This window comes from Copadichromis virginalis, linkage group LG22 (assembly GCF_057382275.1).
Source record: "Copadichromis virginalis isolate Kocher_CV1m ecotype Utaka linkage group LG22, C_Virginalis_male_GT1.1, whole genome shotgun sequence".
Lineage (NCBI taxonomy): Eukaryota > Metazoa > Chordata > Actinopteri > Cichliformes > Cichlidae > Copadichromis > Copadichromis virginalis.
In genome coordinates this window covers 29,718,781-29,741,678 of record NC_140638.1, presented here as the reverse complement: position 1 = coordinate 29,741,678, position 22,898 = coordinate 29,718,781, and the positions used below count along the sequence as shown (strand labels likewise).

At 44.3% G+C, this 22,898-nt stretch overlaps 1 protein-coding gene across 1 annotated transcript; it reads left to right on the top strand.

The window, feature by feature from the left end:
- Nucleotides 1-371: 371 nt before the first annotated feature.
- LOC146683620 (CMP-N-acetylneuraminate-beta-galactosamide-alpha-2,3-sialyltransferase 1-like) lies at nt 372-22,691 on the top strand. Its single transcript, XM_085446258.1, has 8 exons — nt 372-444; nt 726-789; nt 1,168-1,436; nt 2,583-2,782; nt 8,307-8,474; nt 8,821-8,866; nt 9,312-9,431; nt 21,895-22,691. Exons 3-8 carry the CDS (start codon nt 1,185-1,187, stop codon nt 22,060-22,062), a joined length of 954 nt encoding a protein of 317 aa, XP_085302384.1. The 5' UTR covers nt 372-444; nt 726-789; nt 1,168-1,184; the 3' UTR covers nt 22,063-22,691.
- The last annotated feature ends 207 nt before the right edge of the window (nt 22,692-22,898 follow it).

Genomic DNA, 22,898 nt, shown 5'->3' with positions numbered 1-22,898 from the left:
AAACTTGCACCAAGGGAGTGGCACTCCAATTTCGTTGTACTCTGTACAATGACAATAAAGGCTATTCTCTATTCTATTCTAAAAGCCATATTAAACGCACACTACTTTAGACCCGGAAGTAGGATTTGTCGCGTCATCACTGAACAACCGGATAGAATATATATTTAAAGGTATTTATGTATATCTATGTGTTTGCATGTGTGTCGGTTTTGTGGGTTGTCATAATAAAATACAATTTAGTGCCACAACTTCTCTGTGTGGCAATGCACAAGTCAGACACAACCTCTATAGTTATTTGCACATAGTCAACAACCACTCCCTCCCTCCCTCCCTCCCTCTCCCACTGAGCAGTTGCTCATTACTTGATAGCTACATGGATAGCTTAATAGATATATCCTACAAGTTCTTCTTGACTCATATTCCTGGTTTTTTGATGTGTTTTTGGTAAGATGCATTAAATTTACACTCTGTCTTATCTCACACTAATCTGTAGCGAACCTCTGAAGTGTGTTTGCATTTATTTAGTATGCATTTCCCAGATTTCTTTTTTTCCTATTTTTTCAAACAGTTTAGCAATTTATCTTGTTCTGCCTCAAATAGAGTGGCCTCATATTGTGTAGTCAAATTCTTCAGAAGCAAATGGGATAATTTTAATGAGTGCCATTTTGAGTTGTTTTGCTTTTTAATCATTGTGTTGTTTTTGTTGCTATGTTACTTCATTTTAGGTTAATCAGCACCAGAACCACAATGAAAGTTTAACTGAACAGGAGTTTTTCAACAGCAACAGAGGTAAGCAGAGAAAACAATGAGATAAACAGTTCATGCAAATGCAGAATCTGACCAAGATCTAGAAATATTTTGTACTGTGTTTTCCATTCTGTTGGGTGTCATACTGTTTTATTCAACTTCAAACAACAGATCTTGTTACTTACATGAACTAATAATGTGGGAGGTGATTTATGCTGGTAAATGCTATCTGTTCAAATGCCATGAATATAAGAGGACACAAACCAACTTTTTATGCTTATCCGATTTTGTGCATTCCAGTGCAATGCTCTTAATATGCTGCAAACTATAAATATTTATAAGTAAAGAGTTATTGTTTCTATTACTGTATTCTAAAGGCTTAGTCCTATTTTTCACATTCATACATGTATTTGTTCTCAGATTGGAACTCTGCCAATATGTATTTCAAATGGGGAAGATCCAGAGTTAGCATTTTCCCGCTACTGAGTATCACAGCAATTGTTTTGGTCTCCAATCTTTTATGGAGTTTTTCTGGATATACCTTCTGTCATCGCGAGCCGAGTCTTTGTGGCTGTCAGAAATGTCTAAGAGACAGTGATCCTTGGTTTAATGACATCATCAGTGAAGCTCCTGAACCCTTTCTGTCACAGAAACATATACCTTCAGAGAAAGACTTCCTCTGGTGGAAGGTAAATAATAAAAAACAACATATCAACATATCACTTTTTTGGCTTCTGTGGTGATGTTAAAGGTATTATTATTATTCAAGTATGTCATGACATTTAACAACATATTGCTGCTGTTAAATGACATGGTCTACCTCCATCCAAAAAAAAAGCACAAATATTCCTCTATTGTTTAAGTAAACAAACTACACAAATTTAAAGCACCTTGTACTATCTTTTTTTTTTTTTTTTTAAATATACTGCACTCTTCATCCTCCTGTATTTCTACCTGAAGAATGGTAAAATCCTTATCATTTACTGGCAATGACAAGTTCTGGAAAACCTTTTTAGTTCCTTTAGTGAAAGTCGCAATATCACAATATGAAAGCGCCTCCCTACGCATAAAACTGGATTGTTGGCATTTTCTTTAAAGGGCCAGATTTACTAAATGGGGCAAAATAGCATGTGAGTGAATTCCCACTCATCAGTAAGACAATCAGTAAGGTAATTGTTTTGGTCTGCAACCTTTTATGGAGTGTTTCTGGATATAACTTCTGTCAAAAGAAATGGCTTAATATAGCAATGAGTATTTTTTTGTTTCTCTCAAGAAAGGGGTAGCGTTCAGGCCCAGGGGTTGAGGTTCTCACTAATGATAACTTAGAGCTCTGAGGTAAAACTGTGACTCTATCTGAATTGAAAGACAAAAAAATATGTTTGTGTAAGTACTGTTCATAATCTATCATTGCATAAATGTGCATAACTCATATGCTTGAATAAACTTACAGATTAATCCTGATGTTGTATCTTGCAGATCAGTCTTAAACTTTTCAGAAAAATTCTAAATACCAAATGAAAGTACTGAAATAAACTTCAGGCCTAAAAAGATTTTTGCCTAAATTAGTATACATTTTTTACTCTTGAGCTTCAGTGATCTTTCACAGTTGTTGTAAATGGTGCATCATAATATTGATGCTGATATGGAAAAAGTCACAGGGGTGGGCATTTAGACAAGATCTAACTGTGAGCTTAATCAAGAGGAGTGTATGTTTGAAAGGATCTTTGCCAGACTTACTGGTGACTCATGAACTTGTAATCATTGGGAAATCCTATAGTATTTTTGTTCTGTGGGGAAGTTTGATTTTTTTTCAATAACTTTCTCCTCTTTGTCAGAACTTACAGGGGGCAAGACTTCAAAACTTGACTTTGTACAATAAAACTCTAGAGAGGCTATTTCAGACAATAACACCAATTGCAGATATTGGAGAACCTCGTCCTGATCACTGCAGGAGTTGTGCCGTGGTGGGGAATTCTGGAAATTTGAGAGGATCGCATTATGGACCTCTGATTGATTTCCATGATACCGTAATAAGGTAATAATCATTTAACACAAACACAAAATCTAATGTAAACAATGTTCTTGCGAGACGAAAAAATATAATATAATATAATATAGTATAATATTGTAGCGGGTCAGGGCTGTTCGGGGTTCTGTTTGTACAGTTATGTTTTGTTTATGTTGCCATAGTGACAGGTGACGCCCTCTCACTGCGACGGTGTGTCCTTCGGGGGTCAGAGGGCGCCCTGTGTTGTTGTTGTTGTTGCCGTGCTGAGCAGTTAGCTAGCGGCAGTGTTCTTCTGAAAATGTGAATAAACGGCTGTGCTCCCTGGATAGCTCACGGGAAGCAAGACCAAACGATACCTCCGTCTCCTCCTTGTCTGAGCTCGCCACATTGGTGTCAGAAGTGGGATGGCTCACCCTCGCCGTAATGGAGAGAGACATTCAGAGGCTGGAGCAAGCCGTCGAGGACAACATTCCCTGCTTGGTAAACTGGCGATGGAAGAGAGAGGATGTGAGCGGCCATCTAAGTCCTCCGACGGGTTCCGATGGTGCGAGCACACCGCGGTGGCGGCCCATCGCGACAGATGCTAGTGCAATGCTTCATGGGCTACCTCTGTCGACCCACACGCCGAGCCCCCAACCGCGAGCAGTTATGCCTACCACCCCAGTTAAGGTACCGAAATACAACGGGCTAACCCCGTTAGAGCCCTACCTCTCACAAGTGCGGCTAGCCGCCAGACATAGTGGCTGGAGCGAAGAGGAGACTGCTACACACCTAGCGCTAGCATTAGAGGGAGAAGCACTGCAGATACTCCTTGACCTAGCCCCGGCAGAGCAGCATGAGCTCTGGGCCCTCACCGCGGCACTCGAGAGGCGATTCGGGCAGCGGCACTCCACTGATCAGAGCAGAGAGCAGCTAACCAACCGGAGAGAGCCTGGGCACCTTTGCAGCAGACGTGTTGCTGTATGCTCGTCGTGGCTACCCGGAGTTTCCAGCAGCGGCCCGTGAGCTTAGCCTGCATGCTTTTTTGCGAGGACTTTTCCCAGAGCGACTACGCCAACACGTCCGCCTGGCCATGCCTCAGACCCTCCGTGAGGCGCTTCGTGAGGCTGAAAGGGCCGAGCCGGTGCTCACCTCGCGACCTAACCAGCAGGCGCCCTCCCCAAACTACCCCCAAATCAGAGCCGCAGACTGCGACGGGGAGGTCGCCGAGATGTCCCAGCTGCAACCCTCGGTGCCCCGGAGGCGTCCTCGTCGACCAACCGACCGCTGCTACCGGTGCGATGAGCCTGGCTACGTGGCGCGTGACTGCCCAGCACCAGCCCCGAAGACCGGAACTATGCAGCCTCAGGAAAACGAGGAGGGAGCGGTGTAGCGAGGGGACCACTGCTCCATCTTCCTGCCCCCCTCCAAGGACGATGCACAGTGGTGGGCCGAGTTGGGCACCTCAACGGACTCTACCTGAGCTGCTGTGTTGAGGACCAGCCATGCCAGGCCCTGGTGGACACAGGGTCTACCATTTCCCTGATACGACCTGGCGTGCTCCCTGAAACATCCGGGCCACTGGTGAAGGGTTGGTTGCCCACAGACACCCAGCTGATGACAGTGACGGGGGAGAAAACTGTTATGCGGGGGAAGAAACCGTTGCGGATCCGAGTGAAGGGTCTAGAGCTGGTGCACGACTTCTGGCTCGCCGACATTCAAGACCAGCGCATCATTGGCCTGGATTTGCTGAGCCACTGGGGGGCCTGCGTCGACACCGCAAAGCTGGCTATTACTCTTGGCGCAGAGACTTTTGCTCTCCAGCGCGGTCAAAAGCAGGGAGCGGGGACCAGACGAGACAGGCGTCTCGCAGCTGCCGCTCAGCAGATTTCGGATCCGTCTGCGCCCACACCGGCTGCCCCTCTCGAAACAGCAGGTAGCGGAAGAGAAGATCCGTGAGATGGCTGCGACTGGGGTAATCGAGCCATCCAATAGCCCATGGGCGGCACCCGTGGTTCTGGTGGGGAAGAAGGATGGCAGCCCGAGGTTCTGCGTGGACTTTCGCCGTCTCAATGCAGTCACCAAGAAGGACTCGTACCCGCTGCCACGGATCGACGAGGCCCTAGATTACGTTACCGGCTCCAGTTGGTTCAGCTCCCTCGACCTACGCAGCGGTTACTGGCAGGTGGAGCTAGCCCCCGACGCAAGGCCTAAGACGGCATTCACCATTGGACAGGGGCTGTGGCAGTTCAGGGTCATGCCATTTGGGCTCTGCAATGCGCCAGCGACGTTTGAGAGGCTGATGGAGAGGGTGCTCGTGGATATCCCTCGTAGCCGCTGCGTTGTGTACCTGGATGACCTGTTGGTGCACGGTGGTGACTTCGACAGTGCACTGTCTCACCTGAGCGAGGTCTTGAGTGCCATCTGACGATCTGGGCTGCGGCTCAACCCCGCAAAATGCCGCCTGTTGGCGAGAGAGAACACGTTCTTGGGCCATGTGATCAGCGCTCGAGGTGTCGCCACTGACCCCGCAAAAGTGGCTGCTGTCAGGGACTGGCCGACTCCCTCGAACGTCCAAGAACTGCGGAGCTTCCTGGGCCTAGCCTCCTACTACCGTCGGTTCATCAAAGGGTTCGCGACAATGGCCAACCCCCTCCACCACTTGACTGACAAGGGACAGCTGTTTGGCTGGGGGGATGCCTGTGCTGCGGCTTTTGCACAGCTGAAGGAGGCCCTCACCAGAGCCCCAGTCCTGGCCTACCCCGACGCCCAGCAACCTTTCATTGTGGACACTGATGCTAGCAATGCAGGGGTCGGGGGTCCTTTCCCAGCAGGACGAGGCTGGAGAACGGGTGGTGGCGTACTTCAGTCGGGCCTTGGGGCGAGCCGAGAGGAACTACTGCGTGACCCGGCGGGAGCTGCTGGCCGTAGTGCTAGCGGTGCGGCACTTCCAGCCATATCTGCATGGCTGCCGGTTCCTCCTGCGCACTGACCATGCATCTCTGACTTGGCTCCTGAATTTCAAACACCCAGAACGGCAGGTGGCCCGCTGGCTGGAGTTCCTTCAGGGCTATGACTTCGAGATCCAGCATCGGCCAGGTCGACAGCATGGCAAAGCTGATGCCCTCTCCAGACGGCCCTGCGTAGCCGTCGAGTGCCGCTACTGCCTGCGACAGGAAGAGCGGGCCCAGGAGGTGCTGGGGGTGGTTACTGCTCAGGCCACAGCCGGATGAGGGGGGTGGCTCCCATTGACAACGCAGCAGCTGAAGCGGGAGCAGGAGGCCGACGCGACGTTGGTTCAGGTGGGGGCCTGGCTGGAGGCGGCGCAACGCCCCGCCTGGACGGGGGTGTCGGGACCGGAGCCCGAGGTGAAAGCCTACTACTCTCAGCACAACAATCTGGAGACCCACGACGGCCTCCTGTACCGGAGATGGCGGGCCCCCGGTCAGGGCAGAGATCTCCTGCAGCTGTTGGTGCCTCGGTCGCTGCGGTCACAGGTGCTTGAGCTGGTCCACGGCTCGGTGGGGGCAGGACACTATGGGAACGCCAAAACTCTCCGCCGCCTCAGGGGACGGTTCTACTGGCCTGGCTGTCGACGGGATGTGGAACTTCATGTGCACTGCTGTGACACCTGCACGGCACAGAAGGGCCCAACTCAACGCTCCACTGCCCCCCTTCAGCAGTACCTGGTGGGGGCCTGTTACGAGTTCAAACATTGGGGATGGAGACAAGAGAAAAAACCACAATAACAACACTGGTCCGGCCGGGTTAAGTCAAACGATGATTTTAATAGTCACACACGTGGGAGATGGACACTGTATGCAGACAGCCTCAGATCTCAAAATGGTGGAGCATTAATCAAACTCTTATAGCCTCTGGTGCCCCCACCTTATCATAAAAGCCTAAACATTCACATGCTTTTCTCTCACACGGCGCCTAGGTTACGACCTTGGCTCCCTGTTTATCTGCTCCTGCTGAGATGGGGCAGAAAACTCCAGCATGCTCTGTTCTCTTCTAATCAGACAAATAAGGCGATGACTTTCTGCAAACAGTATTTCTTATAACATCATAAAACAATATCATTCATCCACAATAAATCAGCAGTCTAATGTAATGCAAATCAGTTTAACTAATGCAATAGTTATCCGCTTCTTCTAATTCAGGAGAATACTGCAAACTAAAACTACATAATAATTCACAATCTTTAATTAGGGGTATAACATGGCATAAAATAATATTATAATTTAACAGGCTCCAATGGAAAGAGTGGGAGTGGACGTCCTAGGGCCTTTCCCCGTCACAGAGTCAGGGAACCGGTATGTGTTGGTGGCTATGGACTATTTCACGAAGTGGCCAGAGGCCTACGCGGTGCCGGACCAGAGCGCAACGACGACGGCCGAGAAGCTGGTGGAGGAGATGTTCACCCGTTTTGGGGTCCCGGCTGAGCTCCACAGTGACCAGGGGCATAACTTTGAATCGAAGGTCTTCGGGGAGATCTGCCGGCGACTGGGGGTGGAGAAAACGAGAACCACACCGCTCCACCCACAAAGCGATGGCTTGGTTGAGTGCTTCAACCGCACACTGGCCACCCAGCTCGCCATTCTCACCAGCCGCCACCAGCGAGATTGGGACCGACATCTGCCCCTGGTCCTTTGGTCGTATCGGACTGCGGTGCAGGAGTCCAGCTAGTGTACACCTGCCGCTCTGATATTTGGACGGGAGCTCCGGACGCCTGTGGATCTGGTGTTCGGGTCCCCCCCCGAGCCGGAGATTGATGGTGGGCCAGAGATGGACTACTACAGGAGGCTCAGGGAGCGGCTGCAGGTGGTTCATGACTACACCCGCCAGGCCTAGGCCAGCGCCGGAGTACGACAGAAAAGAGCCTACGACACCAAGTGCCGAGGGGGGGTTTCATGCCTGGCGACAAGGTTTGGGTGTACTGCCCAGTTCGCAAGAGAGGAGTGTCCCCCAAACTCTGCAGTCACTGGCAAGGGCCGGCAGAGGTTGTGGAGCGGCTAACAGACGTGGTGTACCGTATCCGCATGCCGGGCCCGGGGCGCATGGTGGTGTTGCACCGGGACAGGCTCTCACCGTACCGACCGCTCACTCCAGCAGGAGATGATGGTGGCACCGCATGGCCAAAAGAAGGCACCTGGACATTTGCAGGACTTTGTGTGGGGTGATGGGGTCGTCGGGGACGACTGACCCCTTAGGTGGGGGCTATGTAGCGGGTCAGGGCTGTTCGGGGTTCTGTTTGTACAGTTATGTTTTGTTTATGTTGCCATAGTGACAGGTGACGCCCTCTCGCTGCGACGGTGTGTCCTTCGGGGGTCAGAGGGCGCCCTGTGTTGTTGTTGTTGTTGCCGCGCTGAGCAGTTAGCTAGCGGCAGTGTTCTTCTGAAAATGTGAATAAACGGCTGTGCTCCCTGGCTAGCTCACGGGAAGCAAGACCAAACGATACCTCCGTCTCCTCCTTGTCTGAGCTCGCCACAATATAATATAAGTCTATGTATATTCATGTATCTAAAATGCAAAAATGTGTGCTAAATATGTATCCTTCTGTATTATTTAGAATCAATCGGGGGCGTACCAAAGGCTATGAAACAGATGTTGGAACCAAAACAACTCATCATGTCATGTATCCAGAGAGTTCTACTAGACTGGACAATACCACTCATCTCTTGTTTTTTCCTTTCAAAACACATGACTTTTTGTGGCTCATGAAGGACTTAAATCGAGGGTAGGCTAAAAGGGCTACTGTCTTAAAACCTATGTTGCCAGAAATTGTATTGCAACTGTTTTGCTCTGAATATCAGATTTTAACTGGTTTGCAACATAGTTTTAGCTAATTGTACGGAAAAATGCAGTATAGTTTTTTTTTGTTTTGTTGTTAGAACAACCAAATTAAACAAAACAGTTTTTGAGACAACCCATCAGAGGTCAGCCTTTCTTTTTTTAAACAGCAAAAAGTGCAGAAAGTTATATGAATTGTTATATGAACAACTTAATCTTTTGTTGTGATGTGCTAGTCTTAGGTAATTATTAGCATTTATTTATGTAATCAGTTCATTTCATCTTTTTAACAGGGAAAATGGTGCTCCAAACTTAAAGAAGATAGCTAACAAAGATTTGGTGAGTATTTTAGGTTTACATGAACAAAACTGGCATATAAGCTACCATTAATTCAGGCAGGAAACAAAGTCAGCTGATTTTACACACTGAACTGGATAATCTCATATACAGTAGGTTTTACTATTAACCTGATTTAGCATATCCAGTATTGCTACAGATGTGCAAGCCATTTCACAAGTCACCTGCACCTCAGCTTTTTCTTTGTTGCAGTATTTACTGTTTACTCTGCTCTGTATTAGGTATTGTTATGGTTTTCCCAATCTCTCATACTTGGCATTTATGTGCCTGGAAGGTCATGCAGGTCAATAGTCAAAGCCATACCACCAAAAACAAATACTGGCTTCTTTTAGCTACAGTCGTGCTAATGTAAAGTATTTTGTGAATTCATTTCAGAAAGTAATAGTTCATAAAACTCAGATTTAAGGCTATGTCTGATTCATAATAGATCTGGATCCTCCATCCGGCTTTCATGAAATATGTTCATCAAGTATGGCTGGGAAAGAAGGGTGCTTATCCATCCACTGGCTTTCTTGCTGTGGTTCTCAGCCTAGTGATGTGTGATGAGGTATGTTCACTTTAAACAATTTGTACATTATGCATCTGACTGACAGTGGTGGTAGTTAAACACTGAGAAACACTGATTTACCAGCAAAGTTGAGAAAAGTCTGCCTTAGATGACTACATGACTAAAACAGAAATCTATGGTTATTTCAAGAAGAGTCAAGAAGAGTGGACATCTGATGGTTGACACATTTACCTGCAAACCAAAGGCAGCAACTACTCTAGCTAAAGACACATGGGTTGTGTTTAAAGGTGGTACCATGAAGGATATCAAGTGTTAAAAGTATTGCCAAATCGAACATGTAGAGCCTACCCGCTTGTGTCAACAGAACAGCTGAAAGTAGTTTTACATAACTCTTGGATAGCAATGTGTAAAAATGCCATACCTGATGTAAGAGCCAATTAAAGGTTAATTTTATTAGTACTGGTAAAATGATTAGAGGAGAAATATACATGTTTGATGTTAAGAATATAATTTCTAGTTAAGGCTTTCACAATAAAACAGGAAACATGAATCACAACTCAGAGACACGGACTCAACACAGAGAGACAGAAAATGACACATGGAACTGAACTATACATGAAACCACAATTCCTAAAACATGGATAACAGAAACATGAAACTGTAATAATAATAATCACAACCACAACAAGAGAACAAGAAAACAATCCATGATGCAAAATTAAACCAAAACATAATAAACTCAAAATACCGGGTCCAACGGACCCAAAACCGTGACAGATACAGTCAATGTGGAGTTTTTGGCATGTTATGAAGCTGGTTTACACTATGTCTATTAAAAATTCTAAGCAGAAGACAAATAGTGCATGCAACTTGAGCCAATAAACCCCTGCAACTTATAAGATGGCAGATGAAAGAGAGGTGGGAAGAACATGTAAGTTAACAGAGAAGGCTTTGGAAGAAAAATTACAAAGATGTATTGCTTTAAGAAGACGAACATTAGGAACAATCACAGGCAAAATAAAGGAGATAAAGATAATGATGAGTGATGCTCAGAACCTTCAAAATTTGAAAGAAAGGGTGGAAAGTAACTTTGCATAGGCTCTGAATGAGTTTCAAAGTCACAATAACCAGGTTATGAGCCTTTTGTCTGAAGAAGAAAAAATATTTGACCAGGACAATTGGTTTGAGCCCAAAATGGCATCAATAAGAGAGTTTATGAAAACAACAAAGAAATGGATAGCAGAGGATCATAAGCATATGATTCCAAATGAAGCTGAGCAGCAGGAGCACGTTACAGTTGGCTTGGAGGAAGCTGTTAACCCAGATGACAGCGCATCACAGGTTGGAGCTAGAAAGGATGCAGTTCATAGCTCGCGTGGGTCTCAAGTCAGCCAAGCATCTACAACATCTAGAGTTTCCTCCACTCGTGCTAAACAGGAGGCAGAACACGCAGCCTTGCTGGAAAGAGCCGCAGCATTGAAGAAAAAGCAAGAACCTGAGTTAGAGTTGGCCAGGATTAGGCAACATCTTGAGTTTGAAACAGCAAGAGTCAAAGCGGAAAAAGAAGAGTTAGAGTTGGAGACTGCATTAGCAGAAAGTCAAGCAAAATTAAAGGTGCTCAAAGAATGTGAAAGATCTGAAGATGGTCTGAGCAGTTATGTGTCAATACAAAGATCCCAAGGTCGAGGAGTTAAAAAGGAAAGAGTTGGCATAATGCTCCCACAACAAGATGATGTGAGTAGTCACGCTAATTCACAAGTGCAAAACTCACAGGTACCACATCCAGTCTCCACTCATGGGCTTAATGGTCACGTTAACAGAAGTGATGATGTATTGTCAGTCATGCAGAAACAGAATGTAATCACTGAGTTACTTGTGAAACAGCAGCAGCTGGCTCAGTTGCCATCAAAGGACATTCCTGTTTTTAAAGGTGATGCACTACAGTATAAGGCCTTCATAAGAGCCTTCGAACAAGCAGTAGAGCAAAAGACTGATAACGATCAAGATAAGCTGTATTTTTTGGAACAGTTCACTGCTGGCGAACCACAGGAGCTAATTCGCAGTTGTGTACAAAGGTTACCGTGAGGCCAGACGGTTGCTACAGAGAGTGTACGGTATACCGTACACTCTCTGATGGTGTGCAGCATTCCCACGTCTAACAGGCAAAGGAAGCTTTGGAGCACACATGTAATTTCACGCTGTTGGAAGATAAACAAATAGAGAATGGTAAATTTACATGAACCTCACTCTAAATGGGTTTATATAAATATCATATGTAATATGGCAATGACAAACCTTAGCAGACTCTGTGGGTCCAGCTTGCGCAGTGAAGCACGAGCGATTTGCTCCTGTACTGGGCATTCCATTGTCCTCCTCTACCCACGCAGTGCCTTCTTTTGCCGTCTGGCTCAGACAGGGCTTCCCAGTACCAGGGGGGCCTCTTCCGAGGAGGCATGTTGGGTTCTTCCGTCTCCTTTTCAGATTCTTCTGAGGAGGTATCAGTGGCCTGCTGGACAAATGAAACCTCTCCTCCATCAGAATCTGCTTCGTCCATTTCCTGAAGCAAGGCCCAAGGATGTTGCGCCGATAGGTTATTCCTGCATGGCAGTGATACGGAGGCCATCCTGATGTGCGTTCTCAGAAATGCGAAGAAGAAATGATTCTCCCTCCTGGTCGGTCTGCTTTTATGCACAGTACTGTGCTGTAGTCAAGCAATGCCACTCCTACACATACACAAATCTCTCCTGGTTGGGGGAGGGTGTTTTGCACAACAAAAGCAGGAGAACAATGGAGCTACTACATTTATTTCATGCATACATACATATACATGCATTTCACCCCCATGTCATACTGTGTATGGTTGTGTGTGTGTGACAAATAAAAAATTTGAATTTTTACTAACCCTGCGCAAATTTGCGTAAATTCCCTGAACCTAACACCTCCTAGTACTCTGCTGAGAGGCCTTCAGCTCCATTGTAGGGTTGTAACACAGATTTTTCTCTTACCTTGGATCTGAGCTACTCTGAGTGAACAAATGCAAATCTTCCAGGCCTCAAAGATAATGGGTGGTTTGCACAACAAAAACAGGAGGAGAATCGAGCTGATGACCTGTGAAAATTTCAGCAGGGGTGATTAACACCTCAGGACATCCACCAGAAAATAAAAAAGTCAGTAATTCTAGGAGGTCTTACCGGTAGGTTCAGGGGATTTACGCAAATTTGCGCAGGGCTAATAGATCTAGTAGTAGGGACTTGTACCAGGAAAAAAAAGAGGCTCAGTAATTCTAGTGTTAAAGGTTAATTTTATTGGTACTGGTAAAATGATTAGATGAGAAATATACATTATACGTTTGATATTAAGAATATAATTTCTAGTTAATTTCAAAAAACTGTTTTGTTAAAGGTATAGAATATAAAAGTGCGACATTCTAATGCACTTTTTAGTATTTTGGGCTTCCGGCACACTGTAATTACGTAGTTGGGGAGTCGGATAAGCTGGAAGCAACACAGTTTTTTGACCGAGTCTTGCCATGTAAATTAAAAGTTTCAATAAACATCTTTTTTGCAAGAAAAGTACCTGGACTTGCTCGCGTTTCAAATGCATGTTGCCAGACTGACTCCTAAAGGTGGTACAGAAGAGTGAAATAGAGATGGAGTGCCGCCACTACACTTGGTATTGATTCAATGCTAAATACAGGGCCAGTGTTGGAGTCAACCAGATTCAACAATTAGTTTTAACTTGGCAAGAACAGTGTAACATGATTTTTGAGCTGAATGTGTTTGTTTGCCTGAAAAACAATTTTTGTGTCAGGTTTTGTTTAAATGGGCGATCTTGTGTCATTGGGGAAGACACTTCACCCGTTGCCTACTGGTGGGGGTCAGAGTCCACCAGTGTCCGGCAGCCTCGCCTCTGTAAGTGCGCCCCAGGGTGGCTGTAGCTACAATGTAGCTTGCCATCACCAGTGTGTGAATGTGTGCGTGAATGGGTGGATGACTGAATATGTAAAGCGCTTTGGGGCCCTTAGGGACTAGTAAAGCGCTATACAAATACAGGCCATTTACCATTTAAATGTATTATATAAATAAAATTAAGTTGACATTTAAAAATCAAGGGTTACTACATTCAGAAATTTCCTTAGTTTATGTTTGATGTATATATTTTTTCAGTTCTACTAAAATATTTTATTTAAAATCTAACAGTTGGCTGAATATATTTAAATGTCTGAATATAATCTGTAGGCACTAGGTCTGCTAAAGTAACAAGTATGATGATCACTTAAACATTGAAAATTAACATTAACTCAATCTAAACATTAAAACATTATTTTCATACCAAAATATACAGGCTGTTTGGGAAGTATCACAGCCCTTCATTTGTTATTGTTCCAAACTCATTTTTCAGAATTTCACACACAATATGCACAATATAATGACAAAGTGAAAAAATTTTCTTGAAATTCTGCCAGCTCTATTAAAAAAAAAATCATTAAGTCATGATACCAGCTAAAATCTATCAGTAACTGTAAATCCTGCCACTTAGTGCAAATTAAAATCAGCTGGTTCAGTTCCAACTCGTAAACTATAAAAAAGGTGTCCCATTACCAACGTGTCACACAATCAATCAATCAATCTTTATTTTTTAAAGCACTTTTCATACAAAAAATGTAGCACAAAGTGCTTTACATAGTTAAAAGCAGCCCACCCCACCCTCCAACTCACTCCCCACACTCTCATTAACATAAATGATGTGAATACACACATATCAAAGGAGCTTGCAAAGAAAAGCATCTGGACTTCTTTAAGTTACTTGAAGACGTTTCACCTCTCATCCGAGAAGCTTCTTCAGTTCTAAGGTCAAATGGTGGAGAGTCCCAAAACGTGCGGCTATCCTAAATGGGCGTTCTTAAAGTCAGCAAAGAGGCACAGAAAAGAAGACCAGACACCAGCGAGGGAGGATAAGAAGGACAGACGCAACAACATTGTCATCCCCTATGTAGCCGGTGTATCAGAAAAACTCAGGAGAGTTTTCTCCAAGCATGACATCCCAGTGTATTTCAGACCCAGCAACACGCTCAGGCAGAAACTGGTTCACCCGAAAGACAAAATGCCAAAACACAGACTTAACAATGTGGTGTATGCTGTACAGTGCAGCGAGGAATGCCCAGACCTCTACATTGGAGAGACCAAACAGCCACTTCACAAGCGCATGGCACAACACAGAAGAGCCACCTCCACAGGACAAGACTCAGCAGTCCATCTGCATCTTAAGGATAAAGGACACTCTTTCGAGGATGCCAATGTTCACATTTTGGACAGAGAGGACAGATGGTTTGAAAGAGGAGTGAAAGAAGCCATCTATGTCCACTGTGAGCGACCATCTTTGAACAGAGGCGGGGGTTTACGACACCAACTCTCTGCCATCTATAATCCAGTTTTGAGATCCCTTCCCAGACGCCTTAACGCCCACTCACATCCTGGGCCATCTGACCTCAGGAATTCGCATGATAAGGTGGGGCCAGGTTTCACAATGAACACACCCGAAACTCTGGCTGATTGGGACCCACACCCAGTTTCACACCTTGGCTCAGGCGATTAGAGGATCATCAGGGGGTCCTTTTGTCCCTCTGTGGGGGGTCACTCCCACTAGGTTTATATCTGGGACTCTCCACCATTTGACCTTAGAACTGAAGAAGCTTCTCGGATGAGAGGTGAAACGTCTTCAAGTAACTTAAAGAAGTCCAGATGCTTTTCTTTGCAAGCTCCTTTGACTACGATGACCTGGATGACTGAGAACCTTCACAGACCATACACACATATCCCCCCCCCCCCACACACACACACACGCGCGCACACTTAAAGAGTAAAAATTGGGCAGGGTTCACATGAGCCAAGTGAGGAAACACTATAACAGGGAGCCATCTGCACCGGGACCACAGCCTCCAGGCTGGGCACACAGCAGAAGGGAGGCAAAGGAGCCCCCCAGCCAGGCTGAGAGGACCCCCAGAGACCCAGCAGCCACGGTCGATCACAGCCCCAGTGCAGAGAGCCCCCTCCGAGGAAACACTGGAGATATGCCACAATAGGCTATATACACGGTAAAATGATAAAATAAATAAGAACGGGATACAATATAAATATAAATAGAGTAAGAAGATTAAAAAATGGATAAGAATAAAACTAAACTGGACAAACTAAATACTAGAACACTGGAATTTTAAACATGAAACCTGAACATAGATACCTGGGACATTGCATGAAACAAATGAACAACTTGACAATGAATGAATGACAGCTTACAACATACACAAGAGGATGACTAGGGAAGAGGAAACACATGGGGACCACAGCTGGGGAAAATAAATATAATAATGACAAGACAGGAGGAAACAAAACTGAACACACTAACAAAGGATGCAACACCGTCAAAGTAAAACAGGGAACACTAAGACAGAGACTAAGAATTAATGGCTAAACACAGGCTGGGAAGAAGGAATCCACAGGGGAACGAGACAGACTGGGGAAACAAAGGGAGGAGACAAAAAGGGAAACACAGAAACTATTATGGATGATGAGACAGAGAAGGAGTGAGAGAGAGAGAAGGCGAAGGAGAGAGAGCAGCAGCATACATGAACGCACATGACAGAAAAAGGAAAACGTAACAAAACACGGGAAGAGAAACATGTAAACAGGAAGGGGAGACAAGACACATCGAAAAGACAACATGGAAACCGAAATATAACTAAACATAGCAGCAATACGAAGACTAACTCAATACTAAATAATATAAAACTAAAACATTACAACAAAAAAGAATTTGGAAAAACACCATAAACTCAAAATACTGGATCCAATGATCCAGAACCATGACAAGGGGAATATAGTCTGGTCAGATAAGACCAGAATTAAACTTTTTCGATGCCATAATACACACCATGTTTGGAGGTCAAATGTTACTGCATATCACCCAAAAACATCATATCAACTGTGAAGTTTGGATGTCGGAACATTATGGTGTGGGGTTGTCTTTTAGCATACAGCTAAATTGTGCTTAAAGTGCTTCATTGAGCGGAAATTTAAACTTAAAATATCTCAAGATATATAAAGTAAAAAGGAAGTCAAAATTAGAAGTACCTCAAATGCTTCGAACTGAACATTTCAATATCTGAACATTTTACCTTGGGCATGGACATCTAAGAGGTTCTGCCCTTGACTATCTCTAATTGGTTTAGACGACGACATTGGCGTAATGTGTGTCTGTTGTTGACCACACAGAGACTTTCAGAGTTGCAGAGAATTTTTTTTTTTTTTTTTTACTTGAACGGCTGGTCGCACCAATGCGACCTAGGATTTTCATGGCGGAACATTGGCATGTTGAATGTGCAAGCGTCGATGTGCGCTATTGGATTATTGTGGGAATTCCCAACGCCATTTCCCTTTTCTGCACATCTGTGCAGAGACACGTGCGTGACAGATAAACTGATCGAACAGCAGCAGCACGGAGTCGGTGCTGCGGTGCTTTAGTGGCACGTTTAGCTACTCTAAGCAGCGCCTTCATGATTGGTTTAGGCCATGATATATATATATATATATATATATATATATATATATATATATATATATATATATATATATATATATATATATGTGTGTGTGTGTGTGTGTGTGTGTGTGTGTGTGTGTGTGTGTGTGTGTGTGTACCACCGGCAGATAGAGGAGGTGGCTGATATCCAGAAATCCTACCAGTGGCTGGACAAAGCTGGACTGAAAGACAGCACAAAGGCACTAATCATGGCAGCACAAGAACAAGCTCTGAGCACAAGATCCATAGAGGCTGGGGTCTATCACACCAGGCAAGACCCCAGGTGCAGGCTGTGTAAAGATGCCCCAGAGACAATCCAGCACATAACAGCAGGGTGCAAGATGCTAGCAGGCAAGGCATACATGGAACGCCATAACCAAGTGGCCGGCATAGTGTACAGGAACATCTGTGCTAAGTATAAACTGGAAGTCCCGAGGTCAAAATGGGAGATGCCCCCAAGGGTGGTGGAGAATGACCGAGCTAAGATCCTGTGGGACTTCCAGATACAGACGGACAAAATGGTGGTGGCTAACCAACCGGACATAGTGGTGGTAGACAAACAGAAGAAGACGGCCGTAGTGATCGATGTAGCGGTTCCGAATGACAGCAATATCAGGAAGAAGGAACACGAGAAGCTGGAGAAATACCAAGGGCTCAGAGAAGAGCTCGAGAGGATGTGGAGGGTGAAGGTAACAGTGGTCCCCGTGGTAATCGGGGCACTAGGTGCGGTGACTCCCAAGCTAGGCGAGTGGCTCCAGCAGATCCCGGGAACAACATCGGAGATCTCTGTCCAGAAGAGCGCAGTCCTGGGAACAGCTAAGATACTGCGCAGGACCCTCAAGCTCCCAGGCCTCTGGTAGAGGACCCGAGCTTGAAGGATAAACCGCCCGCAGGGGCGTGCTGGGTGTTATATATATATATATATATATATATATATATATATATATATATATATATGTACCACTTGCCAATATGACAACAGCCCCACCAAGGCTGAAGATTTAACAAAAGTGGAAGTGTATATGAGAGAAGGATGCAACCTATAACAACAATGTTCAGTGGCTAGTGGAGCTAAGATCCCAGCAACAGAAATTGTGAAAACTGTACTGAGTGTATTAAATAGAGATGTAGTGAACAACAATACAGGCAAACTTCAAGCCAGTTGCACAAGTTTTATCAAATGTGCCATTTACCAACGAGATGCTCTGTCCCCACTGCTGTTCTGCATAAGCTCGAATCCCCTTAGCCAGTTCATTAACAAGCCTGGCTATGGAAACCAACTACAGAATAGTGCAACTGTTATTCAACAACTCAATCTGGATGACATCAAGCTGTATGTAGCCTTTGCCAAAACAAATTGTTTATTTTGATTACTGAAAAAGCGATCTCAGGTCATTATGTTCTTAAATTTTAAAAAGCATATTAATAGTGTCATGAATCGCTGTGTGGCAGGCAAGCAGGAGTGGTGGACCCAAAATGCAGAACTCAGACACGGAAGTGAAACTTAAAGCGCAGCTTTATTGCTGAGAAAAACCTCGTACAAACTAAACTCACCAAAAGAAAACCAAAAGTCAGAACAGAGGAACCAAGGACTGAAACACTGGAAAGAAACACTAAACTGGAGCAGAAGACCAAACACTAGGAACATAGAAGCAGAACACACAGCTAGTTGAGGGTACGACGCGACACTAACACAGAGAAACACAGGGCTTAAATACACAGATGGCAGTAATCAAGGGATGAGAGACAGGAGGGGAACACACCTGGGAGAAATCACAGCTGACGAGGCAGGGGAAACGTAAACTGAGCACACTCACATATGACACAGACCTTCACAATAAAACAGGAAACTCAGAAACATGGAACCAGACAAGACATTGAACTAAACAGACAGATTCACAAACAGATGGGGTGACACCATAGACAGACAGAGACACAGACTCAAAGGCAGACCAAAAATAACACAGAACTCAAAAAATAATAATCATCATCATAAGCGTTGGGTCACTGACCCAGGACCATGACAAATAGTTAAAATGTAGAGAGAAACTATTTAAAATTTATATCATTTACCCTTTAAGTGGAAAAGTTTGGAATGCACGTGTTTAACGTATGTGATGTGTATTGTTTAGACTCACTGCCTTCTTATTTACATTTTGAAGTGTCCTTTATTATATTGTTTAATTTTATAGGCATGTAATAAAGCTCGTGTGCCCCCAGCCAATCCATAAGAGTTTTAGGTAAAGGGGTGGGATTTGGCGTGGGCTGTGGGGTCTACTGTGTGTGAGAGAGGGAGGAGAGATAAGCTACTGCTATCGAGTGGACATTTGAGTCTGTAAACTAGCAACATGCTGTTACTTTCATGGTTGAAAGTACCTCATATGTGGAGCTGTTGTAACCTACCAAGAGGAGGAGGAGACAGACGTTTTACCAGTGTGATGGAAGCAAAGCTCATATGGTCTCTTCTGCTGATTTGAGTTTTGAATTTAGTGTGACTGTGGGTTTTGTGTGTCGTGGCTGAACCCTGCTGGTAGCCTTGATGCCCTTTTTTCCCATCTGTCCCTTTGAATTGTCTGAAGCTCTGAATATCGATGTGGCATGCGCCTTTTATTTTATTGGTTGTTTATAAGTGAAGTGGCCACAGTGCACCCCAGCCATGATTTAGGCCTGCAACAAGGGTTTTATTTTTAAGAACGTCTGGGACTGAGTGTGCGTGGGCTACCCGCGCATTTGCGTACATAAGATTTTCTGGAGGAGGACAGACATTTGTTTAGAACACTTAAAGATGTCGAAGAAGCAAGCTCCTTTAAGCAATTACTTTGGTGTTCCTCCACTTCCAAAGAAATGTCAGAAGGAGTCTGAACCCGCAAAAGAAGCACGTATTCTTGGAAAAGTGGTTGCAGGAGGTGAGCTGGCTTCAAACAAATGATGAACGCACAGAGAAGTAGTGCAGAATATGCCGTGAAAATCCCACTCTAGCAAACAAAAACAGTGCTTTTTATATGTACGCAAGCGCGCGTTGCAACTTCTTATCTGGTGCACGTCTTTTATTTTGACAGCGCATGCGCACCTGCGGACCACTTATGTGCGCCCCTGATCATAGTGAATGAAATGTAGTGAACACCACTTTATCAGTTCTACATATTAATTTACCACTAAACTCAAATGTTTTTACTTTATTTCGTTTTTTTCTTTCTACTGGGAATCACTCACTAAAGTGAAGTGCATTTCAATTGATATGCTTGTCTCGTTGCTTGTTGATTTATATTTTGGGTTATAAGCATGAACAAGACAATATCAAAAGCAAATTACACCTTTGAGACCCAGGCCCCACTCACAGCTACATGAGACAGGTGTTACATGTATGCCAGGAGTGACATCAATTCTCTTGGATGTACAACAATGACATTGGAATGTCATTCAGACGGAAGAACTGTTGTCAGATGGTAATAAAGAGAAAGAAACTACTCAGAACCAAGGGAATTGCACTACCAGAACATTGTAGACACTGAGGATAGCCACAAGTACCAGGGACTTCAACAGGCAAATAGGAACCATGAAGAGGCCACTGGAAAAGCTGCAACTCAGCCACCTGAGACATTGTCCTAAGAAGGGAAGGTGACCAAGGTCTATTGAGTGTCACAACCACTGACTAGGATGAAACAAAAGATCCATGAGTACATCGGCAAGATGGACACAACATGTTGGACCTTGAGAAGATCTGGTGGGTGAAGGCAACACAACAAAGTGGGCAAGTGGCCTCAGTGTCATGAACTCGCTGTGTGCAGGCAGGAATAGGACCCAAAAGCAGACTCCCAGAAGCAGGAAGTGAACTCAAAAAACACGGATTTATTGCTGGAAAAAGGAAAAATTGTACAGAACTAAACTGGGGAATTCTAATAATCATTCACACAGGGAAACACAGGGAGAGTCACAAAGCTATGAGGACACGGAACTGAGGGAGATGCGGACATAAATACACAGACGGATCATGAGGGAAGTGAAAACACATGTAAAGCACAGCTGACATGAATAACCATAAAGAGACAGGGGAAGAGCAAACACAAAATAACGCACACTGACGGGAGACTATCAAAGTATGGAGGAGAGGCAACCGAGAGGGAGCGAGGGAGAGAGAGAACAAAAATGATGGACTAGGGAAATATGAAGGAATAAAACACATGGAGGGGAAACAAGACACAAGGCTCACATTGTATAAACACAGACATTCAGGTGAGACAGAGGACAAAGACACAAGGGGAGATCTAATAAACCATACTGAACAGAATAAGCTAGGAACCATAGAATACAAGTGAACTCAAAAATAATACAGAATGACCAAAAATGCACAACGCCCCCCCCCCCCCAACCAAAAAAAAAGAAAAAAAAGAAAACAAAAGCCTGGGTCAAAAGGACCCAGAAACATGGCACTTAGGGGATCCCAGGACTGACAAGTAATTATCAATGATTATCAGTTATGTTCCAGTCTGGAATCTGGCTGTACCACTCAAGGACATTTACAGAGTGGTCAAGAAGTCACTTTTTTGTTATCTTGGTTGCATGCTTAGGGTTGTTGTACTGTTAGAAGAACCTTCACTCCAGTGAGTGCTCTCATTAACGCTAAAACTGTCAGTGAAGATACTACCCATCCCTATTCATTTTGCAGAATCCCTGTCATCACAGCATTTATGTATAAAGTGCTCTATGGGCTGATTTTCATTAACTCCTCAGTCAGCTTTGTGGTATAACTTAAACAAGCTACTAAGAGACAGATTCTTCATGTCCTCAATAGGACATGGAGATAATGATGTCTTTTAAGAATGCTATTAGTTAATATATAAAAGAATGAATGAATAAACAAATAAATAGAATGCTCCTAGTGGAAACAATACATTAAATCTTTACTTCAATTTTTTTTCCCCAGGTCACTATCTTTGGGTTTGGAGCAGACAGCGGGGGAAGCTGGAGCCATTACTTTGAAATCTTCAAAAACAAAAAATTTAAAACAGGAGCACATCCAGGAGAAGAAGAATATAAAATGATAGAGAAATTACACAAAAAGAAGACAATTGTTTTTTTTAAAGGATGGTAATTTCTTTTTCATGTTTTCATTTCTGTCTTTATCAGTTGCAAATCATCTAACCATAGACCTGTGTTATAAAATTGAATAAGTGATGGTAATTGCCCCCCCCTTCAAAATAAATACCACTATATACTAACTTTATCTATATCTGACTTTATCACTAGTAATCTTATATACATTTTGCCTCCAAAATAATAGAAAATACAATGCAAAATTCAAAGTGCAGTCATAATCCCCTGTAACTTGTTCATGAAAAAAAAGAAAAAGAAAAGTATAGCTGTTTGTTGCTAAAGGGTTATTGAATACATTTGATAGTCATACTGGATAAAACTGGAAAAAACTCTGAGTGGAGTTTTTTTTCCTCCTCCTCTTACCTCATGTAGTGTATTTTCGTTGTTTTTTCCTATCAGCCTACCTTTCTGACATGTCTCCCCAATGTGATGGTCAGAAGGTTCCTTTGTAAGTGCGCATGCACCATTAGCGTGCTGCCTGCTGTAACCCTAATTTCCCTCGGGATTAATAAAGTATTCTGATTCTGATTCTGATTCTGATACCTTTCAAGTATACCTTTCAAGACAAGTCATACCTTTCCATAATAAAGATTGAACAAGTCTTTAAATAAACAGATGTGCCTGAGAGCAGTGTGTTTGATTTGTGTTCTTTTTGGGAATGCCAATTTTCCGTCGATCCATTCTCGCTTATCCTCATCAGGGTTGTGGGAGAGTTGGAGGTGGCCCGAGTTGGAGGAAAGACTCGAGCAGTGGATCATTGAGCAAAGAACGAGTGGCAGAAGCGTTTCGACGGTCACCATTCGACTAAAAGCAGTAACGCTAGCAGAAGAAATG